Genomic DNA, 23,718 nt, shown 5'->3' on the forward strand with positions numbered 1-23,718 from the left:
CAGTCTCGGTTTTCCACCTCCATGAAGTTGGCACCCCATAAAAAGAAATAATCACCAAAACTATGCCATTCGTTTGTGCTATGTTTGTACTGATTTGTGCCGCAGAAAATGAGAACGTTTGTGCTGGTTTGGTGCTTGAGATATTAAACATTCCTTTTTTGACTGTGTGACGTCACTCTCCACCCCACGTTGCCCAAATCGCTCCAAACCAGCGCAATTTGTTTGTGCTCGATTTGTGCCCGTTTGTGCCGTTAAATCAAACACTGTATCTATTTTCCTTCCGTAGATATAACCAAAATATTTTCGGAGGGCGTGACGTCACTCTCCACCCCAGTTTGTCTAAATCGCACAAAACTGGTGTCATTCGTTTGTGCTTGATTTGTGCCGGTTTGTGCTGTTGAAATGAATGTCAAATATATTTCTCCTTCTAGAAATAACAAAAACAATTCTGGGGTGATGTCACTCCCCTCCCCATGGTGTCCAAATTATTCCAGGTGATCTCCACACCAAATGCTGCGTTTATTTGTGCTCGATTTGTGCGTGAAATGAAATCCTGGTTGTAACTAAAATTCTTCTTAAATAGGCCTATTTAAAAGGGAGGAAAACAGAAGCACTTAATATGCCATTAGCTATAGGCTATATGTAACTGTATTTGCATGGTATTACTGCATTTAACAGCTAATATTATTATATTAATATTATGTTAACTTTTTTCTTTCCCCTTTACAAACGATTATTTATCGCACTGCATAATAAGACAAAAAGTACATAATGGACTCTAGAAAAAGAAAAAGACACTTCTAAAAGAAGTGGTCATAGCACAAATGTATGACAACAGTTTTGTGCGATTTAGACGAACTGGGGTGGAGAGTGATGTCACAGCCTCTGAAAATATTTTGGTTATATCTACGGAAGGAAAATAGATACAGTGTTTGATTTAACGGCACAAACGGACACAAATCGAGCACAAACAAACTGCACTGGTTTGGAGCGATTTGGGCAACATGGGGTGGAGAGTGATATCACACGGTCAAAAAAAGAATGTTTAATATCTCAAACACCAAACCAGCACAAACATTCATTTTTGCGGCACAAATCAGCACAAATGTAGCACAAGCGAATGGTATAGTTTTGGTGATTATTTCTTTTTATGGGGTGCCAACTTCACGGAGGTCTGTTTTCTATGACAGAGTGGGCTGCTTTGCTTTGGCTCTCTCTGCAACAGGTTCTTTTGCACTGTTATTCTCACATCTGAAATGAAAAAGTAAGTATTCTGTTTACTAGCGTTGTGCCCTTATAGTCGACTTATTGTTAGTGGACCAGAAGAGGCTTGGTCGACCAAAATTTAATTAGTTGCTTAACTCCAGAAAAAAAATAATAATAGTACTGAGAATTCCATAGGCGAAGTCACGTAGTCCATGATGGACAGATCATTAAGGGTTGGTCTATGTGGTAATACAGTAGGCCTACATTGGGCAGGACATTTAAACGCTCACCTATCATTCATCGACCTCAAATATGGCTTATCATTTGAAATATGTAAGTATTAGCAATTTTACATGGGCGCTCAATCTAATGTTAACCAAGAAAAATGTGCGCTATTCAGTGTCTGAGCGGAGTGGAGCTGAACACTGCAGGACAGATTGAGGCGCCGCTGCACTCACTTGCTTTTAAAATACTGATCATTTTTGCTCATTCAGATAAGAGTAATACATCTTTCAAATCTGTAAAGACTCTACGTTTATTTGTAAGCACAAAAAAAAAAAAAAAATCACCCTACTGACAAATAAAAAAAGCATACAGGATACGCTTTTTGCCGTCTCGTTCTCTGTGAACTTGAGCGCAAAACACCATGTATATCTTTACCTTACGGCCATGAAAAATATATCTATAGAGAGTGAAATGTCTACTTTTAAATGAACCAATTCAAATGGAAAACAAACTCTCAGATTATGTAATCCGTGTGAAACATGAATACAGGTGCATGCACTACTGATTTCTTAAACCGAAAACAAAGAAAACACTAGTTTATAAAATTATTAAAATGTTAATGCAGTCTCCTTACTGTTTTTCACATTCATAACCATTACTTCTGCTGATGCAGTGTGGCAAGCTTTATTCATGTGCTTGAGCTACGTAATGGTTTAAATGGTTTATTAATAAATGTGTGATTAGTCAACTAATGCTTAAAAAGAATAACTACTAGTCGACCAGAAAAATCCTTAGTCGCGGACAGCCCTACTGTTTACACAAACTACATTATTAACATTATTGTGATGCTCACTGATACTAGTACTAATTTATCAAAACAAAGAACACAATTACCACATAGCAAACTAATTTTACCAGGAGTTGAAGTTGAAAACTGAATGAGCGTCCCCTTCCTGTGAGAGATGCAGGAGAAGGCAAGATTGGTGCATTCAGTCCTAAAATAATTTTATAAACAATCATTAGCATTTTTTTTCCCACAGTACCTTAATATAGTATGCATGCTTCATGAGAAAACAGAATGCCAATAACAAAGAAACTACATTTTAAAACTATCAACCACAAATAATATCAGCATATAGTCTAGGCATTATAAAAGTACAATTACTATACTGTGCACTTACTCAGTATGATTTTCCAGCAAACTCAAACCTTAACGACACACGTGTGCCTTTCTTGTGCAAGATGCCGGTGATGCAGCCACAGTCCTAAATCAAAATTGAAACAGTTGTTAGCAATCACCAGATCATGCATAGCTGATAATAAATTGCATCACTGATAAGAAAGGACGTGTGTATATGTCTGCCGTTGGGTCACTTATTTACAGTCGTGGCCAAAAGTTTTGAGAATTACATAAATATTGGAAATTGGAAAAGTTGCTGCTTATGTTTTTATAATAGCAATTTGCATATACTCCAGAATGTTATGAAGAGTGATCAGATGAATTGCATAGTCCTTCTTTGCCATGAAAATTAACTTAATCCCAAAAAAACCTTTTCACTGCATTTCATTGCTGTCATTAAAGGACCTGCTGAGATCATTTCAGTAATCATCTTGTTAACTCAGGTGAGAATGTTGACGAGCACAAGGCTGGAGATCATTATGTCAGGCTGATTGGGTTAGAATGGCAGACTTGACATGTTAAAAGGAGGGTGATGCTTGAAATCATTGTTCTTCCCTTGTTAACCATGGTGACCTGCAAAGAAACGCATGCAGCCATCATTGTGTTGCATGAAAATGGCTTCACAGGCAAGGATATTGTGGCTACTAAGATTGCACCTAAATCAACAATTTATAGGTTCATCAAGAACTTCAAGGAATGAGGTTCAATTCTTGTAAAGAAGGCTTCAGGGCGTCCAAGAAAGTCCAGCAAGCGCCAGGATCGTCTCCTAAAGAGGATTCACCTGCGGGACCGGAGTGCCACCAGTGCAGAGCTTGCTCAGGAATGGCAGCAGGCAGGTGTGAGCGCATCTGCACGCACAGTGAGGCGAAGACTTTTGGAAGATGGCCTGGTGTCAAGAAGGGCAGCAAAGAAGCCACTTCTCTCCAAAAAAAACATCAGGGACAGATTGATCTTCTGCAGAAAGTATAGTGAATGGACTGCTGAGGACTGGGGCAAAGTCATATTCTCCAATGAAGCCCCTTTCCGATTGTTTAGGGCCACTGGAAAAAGGCTTGTCCAGAGAAGAAAAGGTGATCGCTACCATCAGTCCTGTGTCATGCCAACAGTAAAGCATCCTGACACCATTCATGTGTGGGGTTGCTTCTCATCCAAGGGAGTGGGCTCACTCAAAATTCTGCCCAAAAACACAGCCATGAATAAAGAATGGTACCAAAACACCCACCAACAGCAACTCTTCCAACAATCCAACAACAGTTTGGTGAAGAACAATGCATTTTCCAGCACGATGGAGCACCATGCCATAAGCCAAAAGTGATAACTAAGTGGCTCGGGGACCAGAATGTTGAAATTTTTGGCCTGGAAACTCCCCAGATCTTAATCCCATTGAGAACTTGTGGTCAATCCAAAGAGGTGGGTGGACAAACAAAAGCCCACTAATTCTGACAAACTCCAAGTTATTATGAAAGAATGGGTTGCTATCAGTCAGGATTTGGCCCAGAAGTTGATTGAGAGCATGCCCAGTCCAAATGCAGAGGTCCTGAAAAAGAAGGGCCAACACTGCAAATACTGACTCTTTGCATAAATCTCATGTAATTGTCGATAAAAGCCTTTGAAACATATGAAGTGCTTGTAATTATATTTCAGTACATCACAGAAACAACTGAAACAAAGATCTAAAAGCAGTTTAGCAGCAAACTTTTTGAAAACTAATATTTATGTAATTCTCAAAACTTTTGGCCACAACTGTACAGCTTACTTGACTAACTTACTTGACCAGCTAAAATAAATAAATAAATAAATAAGGGAACATGTTGATTGGCCTTCAGGAGTAACTATATTGTGTGTTGTATATTATGCTTTGCGTGTATTATCATACAGTACAAAAAGGACATTCCATATCTGAGAATCTAAATTACTATTAAGCATGTTTGAACAGATATTTGGACACAGAGTATTTCACAGTAATGCTTAATATTTCACGTGTGTCGTTAAGGTCTAAACATTCTTAGACATTGCTTTTATATTGTCTAAACAACACTTTTATATAGTATTGTTTATAGAACATAAATCCATCCTCATGTCATACAACATTTAGATGTAATGAATGGTTGCTTATCATATTTCCAAATGTTGCACTCAATTTTACAGATTTTAATCCGGAGGTATAGTTTGTGAAAAGTCCGACTAGTAAATGTGTTCGAGTTTGTCACAACAACACACTATCTAATGCAAATAAGAAACATTACTTACCAAGCATAAAAGATCTCCCCTGCTGGCTATAGCCGCACTCATGTTCTGTTTGTTAGGTAAACATAAAGCTTATTCCTCTCAGTGCGTCTTCTGAGGTAAATAGTGCTCCTGTAGCTCAAGTGGTAGAGCATTGCGTTAACAAGTGCAAGGTTGGCGGTTCGATTCCCCGGGAACACATGATAGGTAAAAATTGATAGCCTGAATGCACTGTAAGTCGCTTTGGATAAAAGCATCTGCTAAATGCATAAATTTTATTTAATTTTAATTTAAATACAAGCTTTTTCCTCTCAGTGCATTTTCTTAGGTAAATACAGGCCTTTTCCTTTTCAGTGCGTCTTCTGAGACAAATACGAGGCTTATTCCTCAGTGTCTTCTTACAAAACGAAAAGTATCCTAATATGAACATGTTGCTGCTTTGTTTATGGTGATGTGGTCGTTTACATGTCACACGTCTCACATGGAGATTTGTAATATCAGTAGTGCGAACAGCGCATCAACTGAGAGTGTACCCTGTTTGTTTTCTTTATTTTCCAAAAGCACAAAATTTTGTTGGTATGGTGAGCATACACAAATAAAAGTAGACACTTTACAGATTCAAGTGATGTATTACTTTTATGTGTCCAATCAAAAGTGACAGAGCATTTTAAGTTCTTTTCTCTGTCATCTAGAAAATATGAAAGTGCTCCAGACGGCGCCTTTGCCGACCCCCAGTCTTTATTTTGCTTTATCAATGCATCAACAAAAATATATTACTGATAAACAAATATCACTAAGGTTGTTTTTAAACACCAAATCAATTTCTCTCACTTCTCCCTCTCTGTTTCAGCCTATATAAATCTTTTTGTATATTTCTCCATCATCCACTCACATCCAGACATTTATTTATTCACACTTACTGCTGTTTCCCTCTAGAAGTAAATATTCCACAAACTTTTCACTGAAGCATTTGCTGCAAGTTATGCCTCCTTTTCACTCATCTTACCAAACACATCTTGCCACAACCCCCCCCCCCCCCCGTTCAATCTTACATATTCATCTGAGCCCACCAGCACTACTTCTGAAGCCATTTCTGAGCTCAGCTTCTTTGACCCTGTTTCCCCCCTTATACTATGCATTTTCAGTGACCTGATAACAAGGATTTAGCCATTGTGTGTTATTATATACACCTGGAATTAAAGAGGGAACATTCCAACATAAAATTTTAATCATCAAATAAATGAACCCAAAACAAAAGTAAAGCAGCAGCTACTCATGGGTGACTTCCGCACAAAACACAATAAAACAACAACATAAAATGTCCCAGGCCTGGTCATCACTCTTCCTTTTATCCTTCCAGGGCTCTTCCATTGGACTTGAGATCGGTGAGTGGTGCAGGTGTTGCTCATTATCAATTGCTCCACCTGGCTCGGTCCGCTCCCGCGGCTCTCGGCCCCACCCCACTCGTCACATATACCCCCATCGCCCTTCGCAGACTGGGGTGTACCCTCGAGAATGCAGTCTACTCACCCTCCGGGGGGCCGTCACGGTGGCAATGGCATACCTGGGGGTAAGAACAAGAAAAGGAGATGGAAGGACGAGGAGAGATGAGAGAGGGGGGAAAAGAAGAAAAAAAATATTGGCCTGTTGCCAACACTAGCTGTTGCCTGTCTGTCAGAAAACTGGTGATCCACTGACAGATAGAGCTAGAAATAGAGAGCTGGGTAAGTATGGTCTGGAAGGCTGTTGGAATGATGAAGTTTTGTCCAGATGTTGCAGGATGAAGTGCAATCCCATATTGATTGCATCATCCACGGACCTGTTTGCTTGGTAAGCAAACTGTAGGAGGTCCAGTAAGGTTCCTGTGATGTCCTTCAGATAAGCCAGAACCAGTTTTTCAAACGACTTCATGACGACAGACGTTAGAGCCACAGGTCTGTAGTCATTAAGTCCTGTTATCTTGGGTTTCTTTGGAACGGGGATGATGGTGGAGCGTTTGATGGGGCCAGCTGGTCAGCACAGGTTTTCAGACAGGCTGGTGTAATGCCATCTGGGCCTGGTGCTTTTCTTCTTTTATTCTTCCTGAAGACCTGGCGCACATCATCCTCACTGCGGCAGTGCGTTTGTTTACCGCGGAACTGATTGTTCTGTCCACCCACGGTTTCTGATTTGAGAATGTCCTTATAGTTATTGTTTCAGTTGCTTGCCCAGCTAGCGTGTTTACAAAGCTTAATGCTACATCTGTGAAATCGCTGAAGTCAGATGAACTTCCCCGAAACATGTCCCAGTCTACGTCATCAAGCCGCCTGTAGCATAGCTTCTGAGCGGGAGGACCAGTGCGTCACTACCCTCTGGACGGGGGGTTCTTGAACAAGCCTTTTTTATATTCCGGTGTGAGGAAAATGGCGGCATGGTCTGATTTGCCAAAAGTCGGTAGTGAGCGGGCTTTGTAGGCATTCTTAAACTGAGAGTAGCAATGATCAAGTGTATTCGGTCCTCTGGTTGGACAGGATACATGTTGATAAAAGTTCAGCATGACCTGCCTGAGGTTGGCTTTGTTAAAGTCCCCAGCGATGATAAGAGCAGCATCAGGATGTTTGTTGGTGTAGCCACTGAGTGCATCGTGAAGCTTAGACAAAGCCAAGCCGCTGTCTGCTTGTGGTGGGGTGTAATCAGCAGTAACGATGATCGATGAAAACTCCCGCGGTAGATAGAATGGACAGCAAATAATGGATAGATGTTCCAGATGAGGCGAGCAGGAGGCAAACAAAGGATGTTACAGTCCCTTATGTCCCGTTGGAAACTTATCCTGGCTATAAGATCTTATTCTCCAGAGATTGGACATAGGCGAGCAGAATGCTCGGTAGAGGAGGGCTGTGAGCTTTTTTTCCTCAGTCTGTTGTGAATCCCAGCGCATTTCCCATGGTGTTTCTTGATCCGTCACCTCGGGTGGTTATTCAAGTGGCCATTGTTCATCTCTGCGTTCCGGAAAATCTCAGATGGGCATGATGGGTTGGAGGATAAAGTCAAGTCAAGTCAAGTCAAGATAAAGTGTCCTGAAACAAGTCAGTGAAGTGGTGTCCAATGTCCAAAAGTGTTCCTTTGTCGTAAATGATCAGTGCAGACGTTATGTGTGTTAAAAGAGAAAGCAAAAGTAAGTAAAAAAATGAATAAATGCACAATCTAAGCGGAGCGACTTGGTCGGCCACCGAACTCGGTGGCGCCATCTTGTTTCAAGAACAACATCTCTTGCTGAACCTGGATGAGATGCGGGATGATGACAAAGTCTGCTTTCTCAATCCCCCCATCTCCCAGGCCAGCCTCTTTGGTGACACTGTCGAGAACTTTGCCGAGCAGTCCAGAAGCAGATAGAAGCCATAAAACACATCTTGTCTTGGTGTGATTTCGTTACCACCAAGCCACCGAGGTCTGGCTCTTCATCTGCTCATCGCCAAAGGTGCCCCCCTGCAGTATCAACACCTGCTTTGCCTCGGCTTGAATCTAAGGATTCCTCAACACTTCAGCCATAGTGTTAAGCATCCTGCCGAAGGCACGCAGCCTGCTTCTCAGGGTGCTGCAAAGTCTTCAAAGAAGACAGTGAAGCATCCCCGAGATAGGTGACAATGGAAACTAATACACATATTTTCTAAAAATATTACCAAAGGGCAGCATGTATATTATGTGTCAGCTGCGACACAAGGATACGTTTCTATGTGTATTTACGCTTTGATTTGAACAAAAACAGCACATCCATGCAGCGTGGCTGAAACAGAAGAGTGTAAGCTGCTTGCGTTCAGCAGATGTTCTCCAAAATGGCACTACGGTGATGCGGAGAGACACAGAGAAGACAAATTGTTGAAAAAAGTCATTATTTTTGTTTTCTTCACAAACAAAAAGTATTCTCGTAGCTTCATAATGTTACAGTTGAACCACTGATGGCAGATGGACTATTCTGAAGATGTCTTTCATACTTTTCTGGACCTTGACAGTGTAAGTTACTAGGCAGTCAATGGGACAGTCACAAGACTCCCGGTTTTCATCCAAAATATCTTAAATTTTGTTCCAAAGACGAACAAAGCTTTTACGGGTTTGGAATCGACATTAGGGCAAGTGATTAATGACAAAATTTCAATTTTTTCAACAAGTCTGAAGTAAACTAACCAGCTCTTCTACTGCTTTTAAATAGAGGATGCTTGTAGGAGATGGTCCAAATGTTGTCAACTAGGCAGTTGGTAAGCCAAAACAAATGGGTTTGGAGATGCAAATTGTGACTCCCATGAAGAAATATTTGTTTAAGACAAGATTTGGGTGATTTCCCCCAGGACAGAGAGCTAAAACCAGACTCCCTCTTGAGAACTTTTGACCTCTTCCTCACAGGACTGGCTTTACATATTGAAAATGCCTAAGATCATCCAAAAATGATGCTAAGAGGACCTCAGAACGATCTGACTAAAAAGACAACATGTTGATTTATGTATGGGGAAGAAAATGTGGTTATACCCTATGCCTTGATATAAAAATAATTATTGGGCAAACGATCCCTAAATTGTTAATGTTCATATCCTGGAGTCTTTACATTGTTTAAATTAAAATGGATAGTTTAACAACAACAACAACAACAAAAAAATGCTGTAATTTAAGTGTGAGACACAATGGGCCTAATTTATGAAACGGACGTAAGACACAAAATTTGGCATTCAGTCGTTTATCTGCAAAACTTGGAATTAATCAATATATATATGTGTGCATGTATGCATGTGACAATATCACAAATTTTCCTCAAATATGGCTTGAATGGGAGGGTTGCCAGAAAAAAAAGCCACTTGTCAAGAAAGGTCACATGCAGTCATGACTGATCTTTGCCAAAACACACCTTGAAGATTCTGAGGCCACATGGAAAACGGTGTTATGGTCAGATGAGACTAAAATTTTATTAATTGGCCATAACACAAAACGATATGTCTGGTGAAAATGCAATACAGCTCACCATCCAAATAACACCATTCCTACAGTAAAGCATGTAGGTGGTAATATCCTTTTATGGGGGTGTTTCTCTGCAGCAGGGACTTGAGCACTTGTCAGGATAGAAGGAAAAATGGATGGGGAAAAATGGCATCAAATTTTTGAGGAAAATCTGCTACCCTCTGCCAGAAAGTTGACAGTGGGAAGAAGGTTTACCTGCCAACATAACAATGACCCAAAGCACACAGCAAAGTTGACCACACAGTGGTTGAAGTTGCATGGCCTAAACATACCCCAAACTCAAACCCAAATCAAAAACATAAACCCCACTGAAAATCAGTGGAATGATTTGAAAACTGCAGTCAACAAATGTTCAATATCAAATTGAACAGACCTTGAGCAGTTCTGCGAAAAAATGATGGGCAAAAATGGCAAAGTCTAGATGGCGCAAAGTCAGTAGAGACAGACGAAGGCTGTAATTAAAGCAAAAGGTGCTTCAACAAAATTCTGACAAGGGGGTGATCCTTTTTTCAACTCAGTGATTATGGTTTTTCCTTTTTTTTTCTCTCTGACATGTTGGTGTTATGTTTTACTTGGATGTTATAAGTTGCAATAAGAGTAAATACAGCTGGATAAAACAAAAACTGTTGCTATCTTAATTTCAGCCTGTAAAGCAACAAAATGTGATTCTTTTAAGGGGGGGGGGGTTATTCTTTTCTATACTCACTGTATTTACTTGCATTTAATATACATATACATGAATGTACAGGTCCTTCTCAAAAAATTAGCATATTGTGAAAAAGTTCATTATTTTCCATAATGTAATGATAAAAATTAAACTTTCATATATTTTAGATTCATTGCACACCAACTGAAATATTTCAGGTCTTTTATTGTTTTAATACTGATGATTTTGGCATACAGCTCATGAAAACCCAAAATTCCTATCTAAAAAAATTAGCATATTTCATCCGACCAATAAAAGAAAAGTGTTTTTAATTAAAAAAAAGTGAACCTTCAAATAATTATGTTTAGTTATGCACTCAATACTTGGTCAGGAATCCTTTTGCATAAATGACTGCTTCAATGCGGCGTGGCATGGAGGCAATCAGCCTGTGGCACTGCTGAGGTGTTATGGAGGCTCAGGATGCTTCAATAGTGGCCTTAAGCTCATCCAGAGTGTTTGGTCTTGCGTCTCTCAACTTTCTCTTCACAATATCCCACAGATTCTCTATGGGGTTCAGGTCAGGAGAGTTGGCAGGCCAATTGAGCACAGTACCATTTACCAGTGGTTTTGGCACTGTGAGCAGGTGCCAGGTCGTGCTGAAAAATGAAATCTTCATCTCCATAAAGCTTTTCAGCAGATGGAAGCATGAAGTGCTCCAAAATCTCCTGATAGCTAGCTGCATTGACCCTGCCCTTGATAAAACACAGTGGACCAACACCAGCAGCTGACATGGCACCCCAGACCATCACTGACTGTGGGTACTTGACACTGGACTTCAGGCATTTTGGCATTTCCTTCTCCCCAGTCTTCCTCCAGACTCTGGCACCTTGATTTCAGAATGACATGCAAAATTTGCTTTCATCTGAAAAAAGTACTGTGGACCACTGAGCAACAGTCCAGTGCTGCTTCTCTGTAGCCCAGGTCAGGCGGTTCTGCCGCTGTTTCTGATTCAAAAGCACACGCCTGTGCATGGTGGCTCTGGATGTTTCTACTCCAGACTCAGTCCACTGCTTCCGCAGGTGCCCCAAGGTCTGGAATCGGTCCTTCTCCACAATCTTCCTCAGGGTCCGGTCACCTCTTCTCGTTGTGCAGCATTTTTTGCCACACTTTTCCTTCCCACAGACTTCCCACTGAGGTGCCTTGATACAGCACTCTGGGAACAGCCTATTCATTCAGAAATTTCTTTCTGTGTCTTACCCTCTCGCTTACCCTCTCGGTGTCAATGATGGCCTTCTGGACAGCAGTCAGGTCGGCAGTCTTACCCATGATTGCGGTTTTGAGTAATGAACCAGGCTGGGAGTTTTTAAAAGCCTCAGGAATCTTTTGCAGGTGTTTAGAGTTAATTAGTTGATTCAGATGATTAGGTTAATAGCTCATTTAGAGAACCTTTTCATGATATGCTAATTTTTGAGATAGGAATTTTGGGTTTTCATGAGCTGTATGCCAAAATCATCAGTATTAAAAACAATAAAAGACCTGAAATATTTCAGTTGGTGTGCAATGAATCTAAAATATATGAAAGTTTAATTTTTATCATTACATTATGGAAAATAATGAACTTTTTCACAATATGCTAATTTTTTGAGAAGGACCTGTAATTGTTTGCAATTTACGAGGTTAATGGGTGTTTTTGGCATAAAATCATTTTCTTTTATATGAGATTATTTCCTCATTTTGGCCAGGTTACATTTCTCCATGTCTTTAACTCTAGAGGCAAGGCTTCTAAACCAGGGTGTTTTTAGGGGCATGATATTCAAATGATGATTGTTTTCTGCTGCCACATTTACCAACACACAATCATTTGTATGATGGGATTGGTGACATATGAATGTTTCATAAATCACATGTGAACCCTGTCCTAAGTTGATTTGTGCACTCGGATCTGTGCTCGTTTCTACTTTAGATAGATAAACAAGGCCCATTTTGTTCCAAACCCAAAAGACTTTGGTTAATCTTTGAAATTTGAATTTTTAAAAACTAAAATAATTTTCTAAAAATATTTATTTTGGGTTTTATTTACATATAAACAATGATCAACACACATACATGTATGGTAAACACAGAAGATCAAACATGTGCAGGATGCAGAAGAACCATGTTTGTTCTATTGCATGGCGCACACTAGCTTCTGTGTTTGTGATGAGCTGTGTGCATGTTTACATGTGAATAGAAATTCTAAATTAAATCTTTTTTTATTATATAAAATGATTGTATCTCTTTAACAGACCTGTATTAAGTCGCTTGATACAAATGGATTCATTTTGCGATGCCTTTATCACCATTTTGGTTACCTGGACTTTTACTAGAGGGACAGAAGCATTTCAGGTTTCATTAAAAATATTTTATTTTGTATTCTGAAGATTAACCAAAGTCTATTGGGTTTGGAACAACGTGGGTGAGTATGTGATGAAATAATTTTCCTTTTTGGGTTGACTATCCTTTTAACACTCTTTAAAGATTTCACCTTTTAAAGAGATTCTTCTTTTTCCTTTGAGTGCTGTTTGTGGACGGGAATGGACTATTCCACTATCGGGGTGAGAGATGCAGTATCTTCTGAATAAATCAAAGAATCATAAAGAACCCAATAGCCAGTCCTCTCTCTGACTCTCCCTGTCTCTTATTTTCATAGAGTTTGGTTTGGCATGTCATCTTGGTGTTCTGTCAGATCTGCCCTGTGTGGGTGTGGCCAAGAACCTTCTGCATGTTGAGGGAGTGGTGAGAAGTGAGGAGCATCAGTCACAGGTCAGAGTCATGCCTGAATGCCAGGGAACATTGTATCTACTTTATCTAACCTGTTTGTTTCTTAAATAGCACTCCTTTCATGTGCTTGACACCAAATTAATTTTTATTAAAGGGGTTAAAGGGGTCATATGATGTTGTGATGTTTTTGTGTCCACATCAAATTACATTTACAAAAGTCATTTTAAATGCATAAAAAACATCTTAAATGCAAGTAAATAGTCTAATTTAATATTTCAAATAACTTTTGTGACAATAAAATGTCAAAATATGGGGGAAATATCGTTCCAAAGAGTAAAATTGTCATTCACCATAATGGTCCAGACTTTGATTTTACAAATACATCTTTAAATAAACATAAAATACCAAGTTAAAAAATATATTTGTTGTCTTGCCATTTTCAAGTAAGTATTGGCTGTGTTATATTAAAAGGACTATGTCTTATTGTTTTGTCCCGAAAATGCAGTTTATCAGATGTCCTTCAGTGTAGGATAAGAAGTTATTCTGAAATCATATAAAAAAATAGATAGTCATTTGGCAGTCTGTGACATCATTAAATGGCACATGGAAGACTGTGTGGTGCTGCAGAAAAGTGAGTTTATTGCTCTTAAATACTTGGTAACAGGTTACAAAAACACACGTCATTCAGTGAAATGCCAAAAACATTTTTTAATGTAAGATTTTTTGAAAAACAAGTATATGTTGTAAATAATTGTGATTAACTTTACTTGTCAAGTTCACTGTTTGAAATAGGTGGCCATTTGATTGCCTGAAATATTAGCTGATGTAGAAGTTTGGTCATTCAGGGTAATGGTTTTGTTATTCAGTGTCATGCAAATTCTCTGTTACACCACAGTGTCATTCATTACACTGAATGACAGTATCACTGTATAAATAACTTTTTTTGCATCTTATTTATATTACAGATAAATGAGGAATGTTTAGCATAGTGTTGCTTTCGTCAATGAAAATTATGACTAAATATCGTCGTCAACGAACCTTTATCATGTGACGAAAACGAGACGCAAAGTAAATGCTGGTCATGTGACGATGACTATAATTAAATGTATAATGCAATATCGTTGACAAATAAAAACGAGACTAAATGTGGTTTACAAAATAAAAACTATACTAAAATGTCTCTTCATTGTCGCTGACCAAAACGAGACGAAACAAAATGTTTTAACATTATTTTGTCTTGTTTAGTTGTTATTATTATTATTTTGCAGTATTTCTGTTTCCTGTGTCTCACTGCGCAGACGCGACCGACGTCACTTCCTCAAGTCCCACTTGCGGCATTATTAAGAAGATGACAACAAACAAAGTTAGGCGGACAAGAGACAATAGAACACGTCATGGTGCACTGTAAGAAATATGAGGGAAAAAGGTGGGAAATGATCCGAAACCTTAGAATGGAAAGAATACATTTTGATTTAGTAGAAATTCTTAGGAAAAACTCAAGAGATAAGTGCTATGGAATCGTTTTTCATTATCTTAGAATAATCCATATGATTGAGAAGATTTGAGTCTTAATTTTAGTTTTGTTGATTTTGTTTTGTTTTGATGATTCGGTTTAGTTTTATGTTATTTGGAATAAAATAAGTAGTAGTCATTGAGATCCACACTCCATACCAGTTGGTTGCGGTAATGCACCTTTTCGTTGTGTGCCAACCGCCAAGAAGAAGAAGTTGTTAAGCGGGATTTATACTTTCGCCTGGCTCTGCTGACTGCGAGCGCACTTTCCCAAACGGACGAGGCTTTTATACTTGTCACGTTCACCGTTGTACTATTCTTTGAAACGACAGGGGAGTGACGAGGAGTAATTGTCCTCTAAAATCGTCGGGAATCACCGGTGAGAAGAAGACATTTGCCAGTACAAGTCTTGTGATGAATGAGTTGATGAATTAATAATTTCTTTATGTACAAACTTAAAACAATCTTAAACTATTGGCTGTATTAAGCATCAAACACAAGACAACTTTAAGCAAATAGTGTATAATTAATATCTAAATGAATTCTAATTCTATTTTATACAATAAAAATAAAAACCTTGGACAAACTATGCAAAAATTTTTTTCCAAAAAAAGCGTTTTCCGTCAAAAAGCACCTGATGGAGTTTGAACTTCACATTAAACTGCTTCTGTTTCACACAAACGCTGACACAGACGTGCATGTTCGGCTAGAATTGCCCAGGGGTGTGTTTCCCAAAACCATAGTTGCTAACTAAGTAACAGGTTAGCAACTATGATTTTGGGAAACACACCCCTGAACTCGTGCATTTTCGGATGCGGAGCTATGAGGAAAGTTACAAAAAATGCTGTGCACTCCGCCATGCGAATAGTTCGCGTGCAATCAAAACGAACTTCCAGCAACACCGAGATGACATCATATTTTCCGTGCTCACCCAAGCGAAATTGCGGACACATCGAGTATAAATCAGCCTTGACACAGAGAAAGAGACTGATGCGCCGGCCAGCCGGGGTTCGTCTTTGGGAGAAAAATTAGCAGATTATTATTATTATTATTATTATTATTATTATTATTATTATTATTGTTTTATTTAAACTTTATGTGTGTACTTCTAACATGTTTGGTTGGTAAAATAAATGTAAAATCAAATCAGAGAGTCTTACGTGTCTGAAATGGATGTATTCTTGAGTCTATAAGGTAACAATAATATAATAAGGGAACCTTGTTTGAAATGGGTTTGGCTAAAAGACAATTTTGGTTTCATCTATACTTCTAGGTACTTGTACTATATTGACTGGGTTAAATAGAATTGCATTACTAAAAAGAGACTAAAATACCATTTTCATTGACTAAAACTAGACTAAATGTCATCAGTTTTCGTCGATTAAAACTAGACTAGAATAAAAAGAGTATGAACGTGACTAAAACTAATAAAAACTAAAATGACAGCCTCACACAAAGACTAGACTAAAATTAAAACAGGCCGCCAAAAACAACACTAGTTTAGCATGAGAAATATGTATCTATGTGTATATATGTATATGTATAAATATTAATATTTGAATGCATCTTGGTATTGTTTAATTTGATTATTGATTAAATAACACTGTAAAAAAGCACTGTAAAAAGCCAAAAAGCTAATAAAGTAAATGTGGATGGGTGGATGAGCTTGGGTGGCACTCTTAAAGTAACTATAAAATAACTATAACAGTAACTATGTTAGCCTCCACACCGATGAACAGTAGCACTGTTCATTCTAAGCATATGCTGTAGATTTGTTGTCTGCCACTTTAAATGCTTGAGCTTTTTAAAGTTGAATGAATTCTATTGTGTGTTCTATTCTATTGTGTGTGTGTGTGTGTGTGTGTATGTGTGTAACCCAGCTGTCGCATCACACCGCATCCAGTGTAGACAGCATCACTGATTATAATCAATAGAACCTCATTGTATTTTGTTGCGTTGCGCCGCTCGCGTCTGATGTAGATGGTGTAACACCGGGGAAGTCTGACTGGGCAAGAAATGAATGATCCTATAGCCACAATCAAAATTTTACTGTTATTAATGTCTTTGCATGCCATTCTTCACCTGAAAGATGGCAAATAAAATGAAAGAGGCAATGGTTGGAGCTGGCTTTGAGTGAAACAGGTTCGTGGCCACATCAGATTACATCAGAGTTTGCTGTAAAATCATTTCACACTGCTCAGACATTCCACGACCCAACAAACGCCAATTAAGCATGTTCAGTTGGGTGAAAACAAATTCCAACCAATGCCAACATGCTGTGTGAATTGGCCTTAAAGGGGACCTATTATGCAAAATTCACTTTCACATGTTTTTTGGGCATAAATGTGTGTCGGCAGTGTGTACACAACCACCCTATAATGATAAAAATCCACCCACTCCTTTTTTTAAAATCTCAATAAGTAATAAGCAGTGTCTCCCAACAATCTGTTTTTCAGCATTGCTGCAAATGTGATGTCACATTAGCCACAGGCCCTGCCCACGAAAGTTGACAGACACTGCCGTTATAACATAGAACTGCCCCGAGCGAGTTCACAGCGAGTTGTATACAGTCCGCCATTGCTGCATTGACGAGAATGTCTCTGCTAAGGTGTTCTGTAGCTGGATGTATGAACCCACTTAGCTCTCTCCTTACTCCCAAAATCTGAGCCACTGAAGACGAGGTGGATTAATTTTGTTTTTGAAGAAAATGCTCCCTCAACTCTACCGAAATTCCTTTATGTCTACACAAATCATTTACACTGGACTGCTTTGTGAATGAGGGTCAGTATAAAGCAGGTTTTGCACAAAAGTTGCTCCTGAAGGATGTAACAGTGCCAACTGTTCATGATCCAGCTACACCTCCAGAAGTAGGAAGTATTACGCGTTAATTTTCCAAATTTGCCAAGAGGCCTTTCTGAAAGAGCCTCTTGGCACTCTGTAAGGCTAATGTTGCTAAAGCTACCATTGTCTGTCTGTTTTCACTGATGCTGCCTTCACGTGCAACCAGAACGATCGTGAATAAGAAAGTGGGAGTTAAAATTGCATATGAAAGCAATGCGAAGTCAACCGTTGGAATTAGTCGAGCTCAAAGTCACAAGTGGGGCTTATAAAGTTTGTAATAGCATGCAATGGGACCATGAGTTATTTTTTAATCGCACTGTGCTCCCGTCTGTGTAATTCATAAATAATTTTTTTTTATGCACAGTACAATCAGATGACTGACTTTTAAACTGAGAGCGATTTCTGTAAAGTTAACAGGCTTGTACTAATAGTGGAGTGTTTATTTGCAAAGGCTAACACTGGTATTGCTTGAGCTCTTGAAGCTACGCCCTCTTCTCTGGGAGCACCAGCTCATTTGCATTTAAAGGGAAAGACACGATAATGGAGAATTTTGGCTCATACCCTAAAAGTGGCAAATTTAACAAGCTATAAAAAATGATCTGTAAGGTATTTTGAGTTAAAACTTCACATACACATTCTGGGGACATCATAGACTTATTTTACATCTTGTGAAAAGGGCCATAATAGGTCTCCTTTAAGAGTAAGCTTGTTTGAGATGCGCCTCGCCTCAGATAGCCAATCAGATAGGAAAGGAAAGGAACACACGACAAGGCGAGCTCAAAATAAATACCCCGTAGGGTGGATTTATTCACAGTCGAGGGTTTTGAGTGAGTAATGTGCATGCTGAGTGTCCGAGTGCTCTCCGTGTGGGTCTCCTGGTGCAGGGTGCTCTTCTGTGCAGTCTCGCTCTGGCACTGATCGGTCACACACTGGTGTCTGGAGAGAAAGTAGTAAACACAGGTTAGTTCTCAGCCGCTTTGGAGACATTAGACTCCCCGTTGTCGGGCCTCGCATGGCTTATCTGGCCATGGGCAAATGATTCTCAGGTGTGGCCGATCAGCCTGTGATGACCCGTTGGCAGTGCCAGTGCGGTGGTGAACGGTGAAATGGAAATCCTGGAGCACGAGGAACCATCGGGTCACCCTGGCGTTGGTTTCTTTGGCTCTGGACATCCACTGTAGGGCCGCATGATCATGAACAGGGTGAACTTTCTCCCTAGCAGGTAGTAACGCAGCTCCAGGATAGCCCATTTCACGGCAAGCGCTTCCCTTTCCACCGCCACATGGTTCTTCTCAGCCGCCGTCAGCTTTCTGCTAATGAATAAAACAGGATGTTCCTCACCATCCTGGAGCTGGGACAGGACGGCTCCCAATCCTGTCTCCGACGCATCTGTTTGTGATAGGAAGGGGCAGCTGAAATCCGGGACGCGTAGGACCGGTTTTGAATGTCAGCCCCTGCTTTATCCTTTTAAACACCTCGTCTGCCTCCCGGCTCCAGATCACTTGTTCGGGCTGCCCCTTCCTGGTCAGGTCTGTCAAGAGGGGCGGCTATGGAAGAGAAGTTGGGGATAAAACAACGATAGTACCCCGCCAACCCTAAAAAAGCTCGTACCTGAGTCTTGGTGTTGGGCCGGGGGGCCGCCTGCACAGCTTCAACTTTTTTTTCTTGTGGTTTGATCAGGCCCCGGCCCACCTGAAACCCCAGATACTTCGCCTCGAATAGAGCCGGGTGACATTTTCGGGAGTTCCCTTAGCACCCTCCGCAGATGGTCCAAATGATCCTCCCACTGCTCTGAATGGATGACCACGTCGTCGGGGTACGCGGCTGCGTCTCTGAAAGGTTGCGGGAGCCCCGTGAAGGCCAAAGGGAAGGGTCCGATATAGCCAGTGACTGCTGGGCGTGGAGAACGCTGTCTTGGGCTTGGCATCCTCCGTCAGTGGCACCTGCCAATATCCTTTGGTGAGGTCCAAGGTTGATATAAAGCAGGCCCTCCCCAGGCTGTCAAGTAGTTCATCCACCCGTGGCATCGGGTATCCATCGACTTCATTGAGGCGGTGGAAGTCATTACAAAAGCCATGAGGGTGCCATCCGGTTTTGGGACCAGGATGATTGGGCTGGACCATGGACTGCAGGAGGTTCAATTACGAGGGCAGCGGTTTGGTCCCGGGTTCCTACCCATCTCTTGAGCAAGTTGATATGATATAACTGCACGGTGTTTCATTTTCCAGGTTGGCGCACCCGATACATCATCGGTCCCACTCTTTCTATGACCGTGTAGGGCCCCTGCCAGGTAGCCAAAAACTTGCACGCCGCTGTGGGTACCAGCACCATCACCCGATCTCCTGTTTGTAACTCTCTCGGCTGGGCAGGCCGGTCATAATGCCGTTGTTGGGCTCGTTGCGCTTTGGCCATATGGTCCCGGACTAATGGCATTATGCGTTCAATCCTCTACCACATTTCGGGAACATGTTCGACTATTGAACTTTGGGGAGAAGGCTGCTGTTGTTCCCAAGCTTCTTTGGCAACATCCAGTAGCCCCCTTGGCTGCCGGCAGAACAGAAGCTCAAATGGGGTGAAGCCAGTGGACGCTTAGGGAAACTCTCAGACTCTGAACAGGACGTATGGCAGCATCACGTCCCAGTCCTGTTTATCTTCTGCGGCCACACGTCGCAGCATTTGTTTGAGTGTCTTATTGAAGCGCTCGGTCAGTCCATCAGTCTGGGGGTGGTATACTGACTTCCTAAGTTGCTTCACCCGGAGCAACCGGCAGAGGTCGGCCATTAGCCGGGACATGAACGGGGTTCCCTGATCGGTCAGTATCTCTGCTGGGATGCCGACTCGGCTGAAGAACAGGAACAGCTCATGCGCAATGTTCTTGGCGCTGGCTTTCCGAAGGGGCACGGCTTCCGGGTACCTGGTGGCATATTCGACAATCACCAGAATGTGTTAGTGCCCCCGGGCTGACTTCGGCAACGGTTCCACCAGATCCATCCTGATGCGCTCGAAGGGCACCCCTATATTTGGCAGCGGAATTAGCAGGGTGGGGGGAAGCGGCTTGGGCGAAGTTTTCTGGCAAACGGCACAGGCTTGACAAAACTGCTTTACTTCTGCATCCAACCCTGGCCAATGAAACCGGTCACGAATGCGCTGTGCGGTGTTTGCTGCCCCAGGTGTCCAGCCAGGGGGTGTGTGTGTGCCAACTGCAGGACAACCTCCGTTTTTGACCGGGGCACCACCAGTAACCGTTTTTCCTCCCCGCTCCGCTGGACAACCCAAAAGAGCAGGCCGTTCTCCACAATGAAGTGTGGGAGAGGATGGGGTTTTGGCCAGACATCCTTGCCTTCTAGCATGCACCCTTGTGTCCAGCAGTGTTTCAGTCTATCATCTTCACGCTGAGCTTGGCCAAACGAGCCCCCTCCCGTGACCTGTTGGTAGATATCATAAAAGAGATTATTAGTATGGGAGGGGGACTCACCATCTCTCCCACTGTCCGAAGCCAGGAGAACGGGGTGGCAGCGCGTCTTCCGTTGGGTGCGTCGCCCTCGACGGGCCCATCCAGGGCTGGCAGGCTGGGTAGCGGCGGCCAACAGGGTCTCAAAGCCCAGCCAATCTCTCCCGAGCAGCACAGGCACTGGCAGGTCCCTCATTATTCCGACTTCTACTGGCCAGGATCCAGGGGCGGCTGAAATAGTGACGCGGCGGGCGGGGACCTGTCGCGTGTCCCTGTGTACGCAAGTTATCGGAAACTGGGCTTTACTGTCACTCCGAGGAGGAAGAACGTGGGTTTGGACCAGGCTCACAGCACTACCGGAGTCTAACAGGGCCTTGAAGGGACGGCCATTGACTTTTACCATGGCCTCCGGGGCTCCTACCGGTAGGTTTTGGTGCAGAATACAGCCTGCCAGCCACATCCGCACGGGATTTGAAGTGTGTTCCGTGGGCATCGGTTCATCCCGGGGACCGGGGCCCGTCGGCCCGCCTAGGGGTTGCAGGATGCCCTCCGGTGCGCATTGTCCCTGGACCACCCTCCGGGGAAACGGCGGCGCTCGCTCTCCCACTTCCCGGCTCCGGGCCGCCTTTGCCAGCTCAACCGCCTCCACCAGTTCCAGCGTTGTCCCCGTGTTCCTCATGGCGACCACCTGACGATGGACACAGGGCGCACAGAAGGCGGTCAATCACCATGCGTTCCATCACTTTTGCAGCCGTGGGGTCTCCATCCTTTAGCCAGTGTTGTGCCAATCTTGTCAGTTCTGCGGCCTGGGCGCGAGCCGGTACACAGGGTTGGAAGACCCACTCGTGGAATTGTTGGGCTGCACACACCGGGGGACAGCCCCACGCAAGCCAGGATTTCCCGCTTTATGTCATCGTAGGTCTGCCAGAGCCATGGGCAGGCTGAAAAAGGTCCGCTGCGCTTCTCCCGTGAGCAGGGGGGCCAGGGCTCGCGCCCAGTCATTGTGTTCCCATCCCTCCAGGGTCGCTGTGTTCACGAACATTTGAAGATAGACCTCCACGTCATCGTGAGCTGACATTTTGGGCAACAGCTGGGCGACTTGAATATCGGGGATCTACCACCGGAACGCACTGGCGGCCGGCTAGGCGGAGGGTGGCGAGTTCCTGCTCCGTCTCACCCTGTCGAGAGGCCAGATGTTCCACAATTTGATGCTGGCAGAGACTGACCTCTGCCAGACATTGCAGTAGCTCATCCATCCTTTCGTGGGGAGGAGCGCTCGCCTATCTGGGGAAACACAGGGGGAAGAAAAGGAAAAAAAAATGGAGTTGAGTCATCGGAGATCACTTGTCGGTGTACTTCAACTTTCCATGCCCGCATTCTCCACCATCTGTCACGGGGTGGAAGGAGCACACAACAAGGAGAGCTCAAAATAAATACCCCGGAGGGTGGATTTATTCACAGTCGAGGGTTTTGAGTGAGTAATGTGCGTGCTGAGTGTCCGAGTGCTCTCTGTGTGGGTCTCCCGGTGCTGGGTGCTCTTCTGTGCAGTCCCGCTCTGGCACTGATCGGTCACACACTAGTGTCTGGAGAGAAAGGAGTAAACACAGGTTAGTTCTCAGCCACTTTGGAGACATTAGACTCCCCGTTGTCGGGCCTCGCACGGCTTATCTGGCCGTGGGCAAACGAGTCTCAGGTGTGGCCGATCAGCCTGTGATGACTTTCTGCAGGTGCATTGTATCTCGGGACGCTCGTCACATAAGTCACAAAAACACCTGAAGGTGAACAGCTCTCTTTATATGAGGTTTATTGTTCCTTGTGACCCTGTCATAAATCGTGAATAGTTTTTGTTTCTTCTCTCCTTTACACTATTTATTTACCTATTTATATATTAATTTATTTATTGAAATATTTCTCTATTTATTTCTCGATTTTTATTTTTATTTTATATTTATCTGTGGTAATAAAGCCCAATATAATTTTGATACTTACCTCTTTGTAAATTCATTTACTGTATTATATTATGACAGTTTACACCAAAAACAAAGGGTACTTACCTACTTACCTGAAGTGGAGAGATCCATTACCGTAGGTCCATTAACATCATCCATCCCATCCTGTAACACACAGATAAACCATAGCTTAGCAGATAAGTAAAGTTAATACTAGAGGGGAGTAATAAATTGAGTATTTTGTTGAGAAACATTACCAGAACACAGTGCTCCACCATAATAGAACTTGTGAGGTGTAAAGGCTTTCCACACTGAGTGTGATGCGAAAAAGCGAGGCAAATCACGTCAAACAGTGCTTTCGCACCGAATGTGAAACGATTGTTCGCTTTCTGCTAATTCATGCCTGTATGCTAGGTGGTGCCGACCAACAATGCATTTTTCCTCAGATATGTATCTTGTAAATGGATTTAACATCATCCGCTGTTCAATTTACAGCATTAAGATAATTAAGATAAACAAGGTTCTACACCAGAAACCAACTACCTATCATACTAAAATATAATTAGAAGTACAATTAGCATCAATCTACACTTGAAATATATGTAATTATTAATGTATTTGCCTACCCACTTTAAACCATCATCGAGTGCTTGCAATAACTTCCAATTGTGATCTCTATTTGATTTTAATTAATAAGCAGACACATGCACTTTTTGTATGTTTAATAACACTACACTGC

General features: G+C 42.0%; 1 protein-coding gene across 6 annotated transcripts in view; it reads left to right on the forward strand.

Moving 5' to 3' along the window:
- The window catches only part of LOC122145291 (endonuclease V-like), a 239,877-nt gene that overhangs the window by 126,365 nt on the left and 89,794 nt on the right, over window positions 1-23,718 (forward strand). For 5 of the 6 annotated variants that reach the window (XM_042758111.1, XM_042758110.1, XM_042758109.1 and 2 more), the window contains 2 exons: window positions 13,022-13,060; window positions 13,156-13,268. In XM_042758111.1, the coding sequence (XP_042614045.1) occupies window positions 13,022-13,060; window positions 13,156-13,268 (152 nt within the window). Of the gene's footprint in view, window positions 1-6,197; window positions 6,813-13,021; window positions 13,061-13,155; window positions 13,269-23,718 lie in introns of those variants that run through there. The other variant, XM_042758112.1, reaches the window with a different exon arrangement.

Source organism: Cyprinus carpio, chromosome A6, assembly GCF_018340385.1.
Source record: "Cyprinus carpio isolate SPL01 chromosome A6, ASM1834038v1, whole genome shotgun sequence".
NCBI classification, from domain to species: domain Eukaryota; kingdom Metazoa; phylum Chordata; class Actinopteri; order Cypriniformes; family Cyprinidae; genus Cyprinus; species Cyprinus carpio.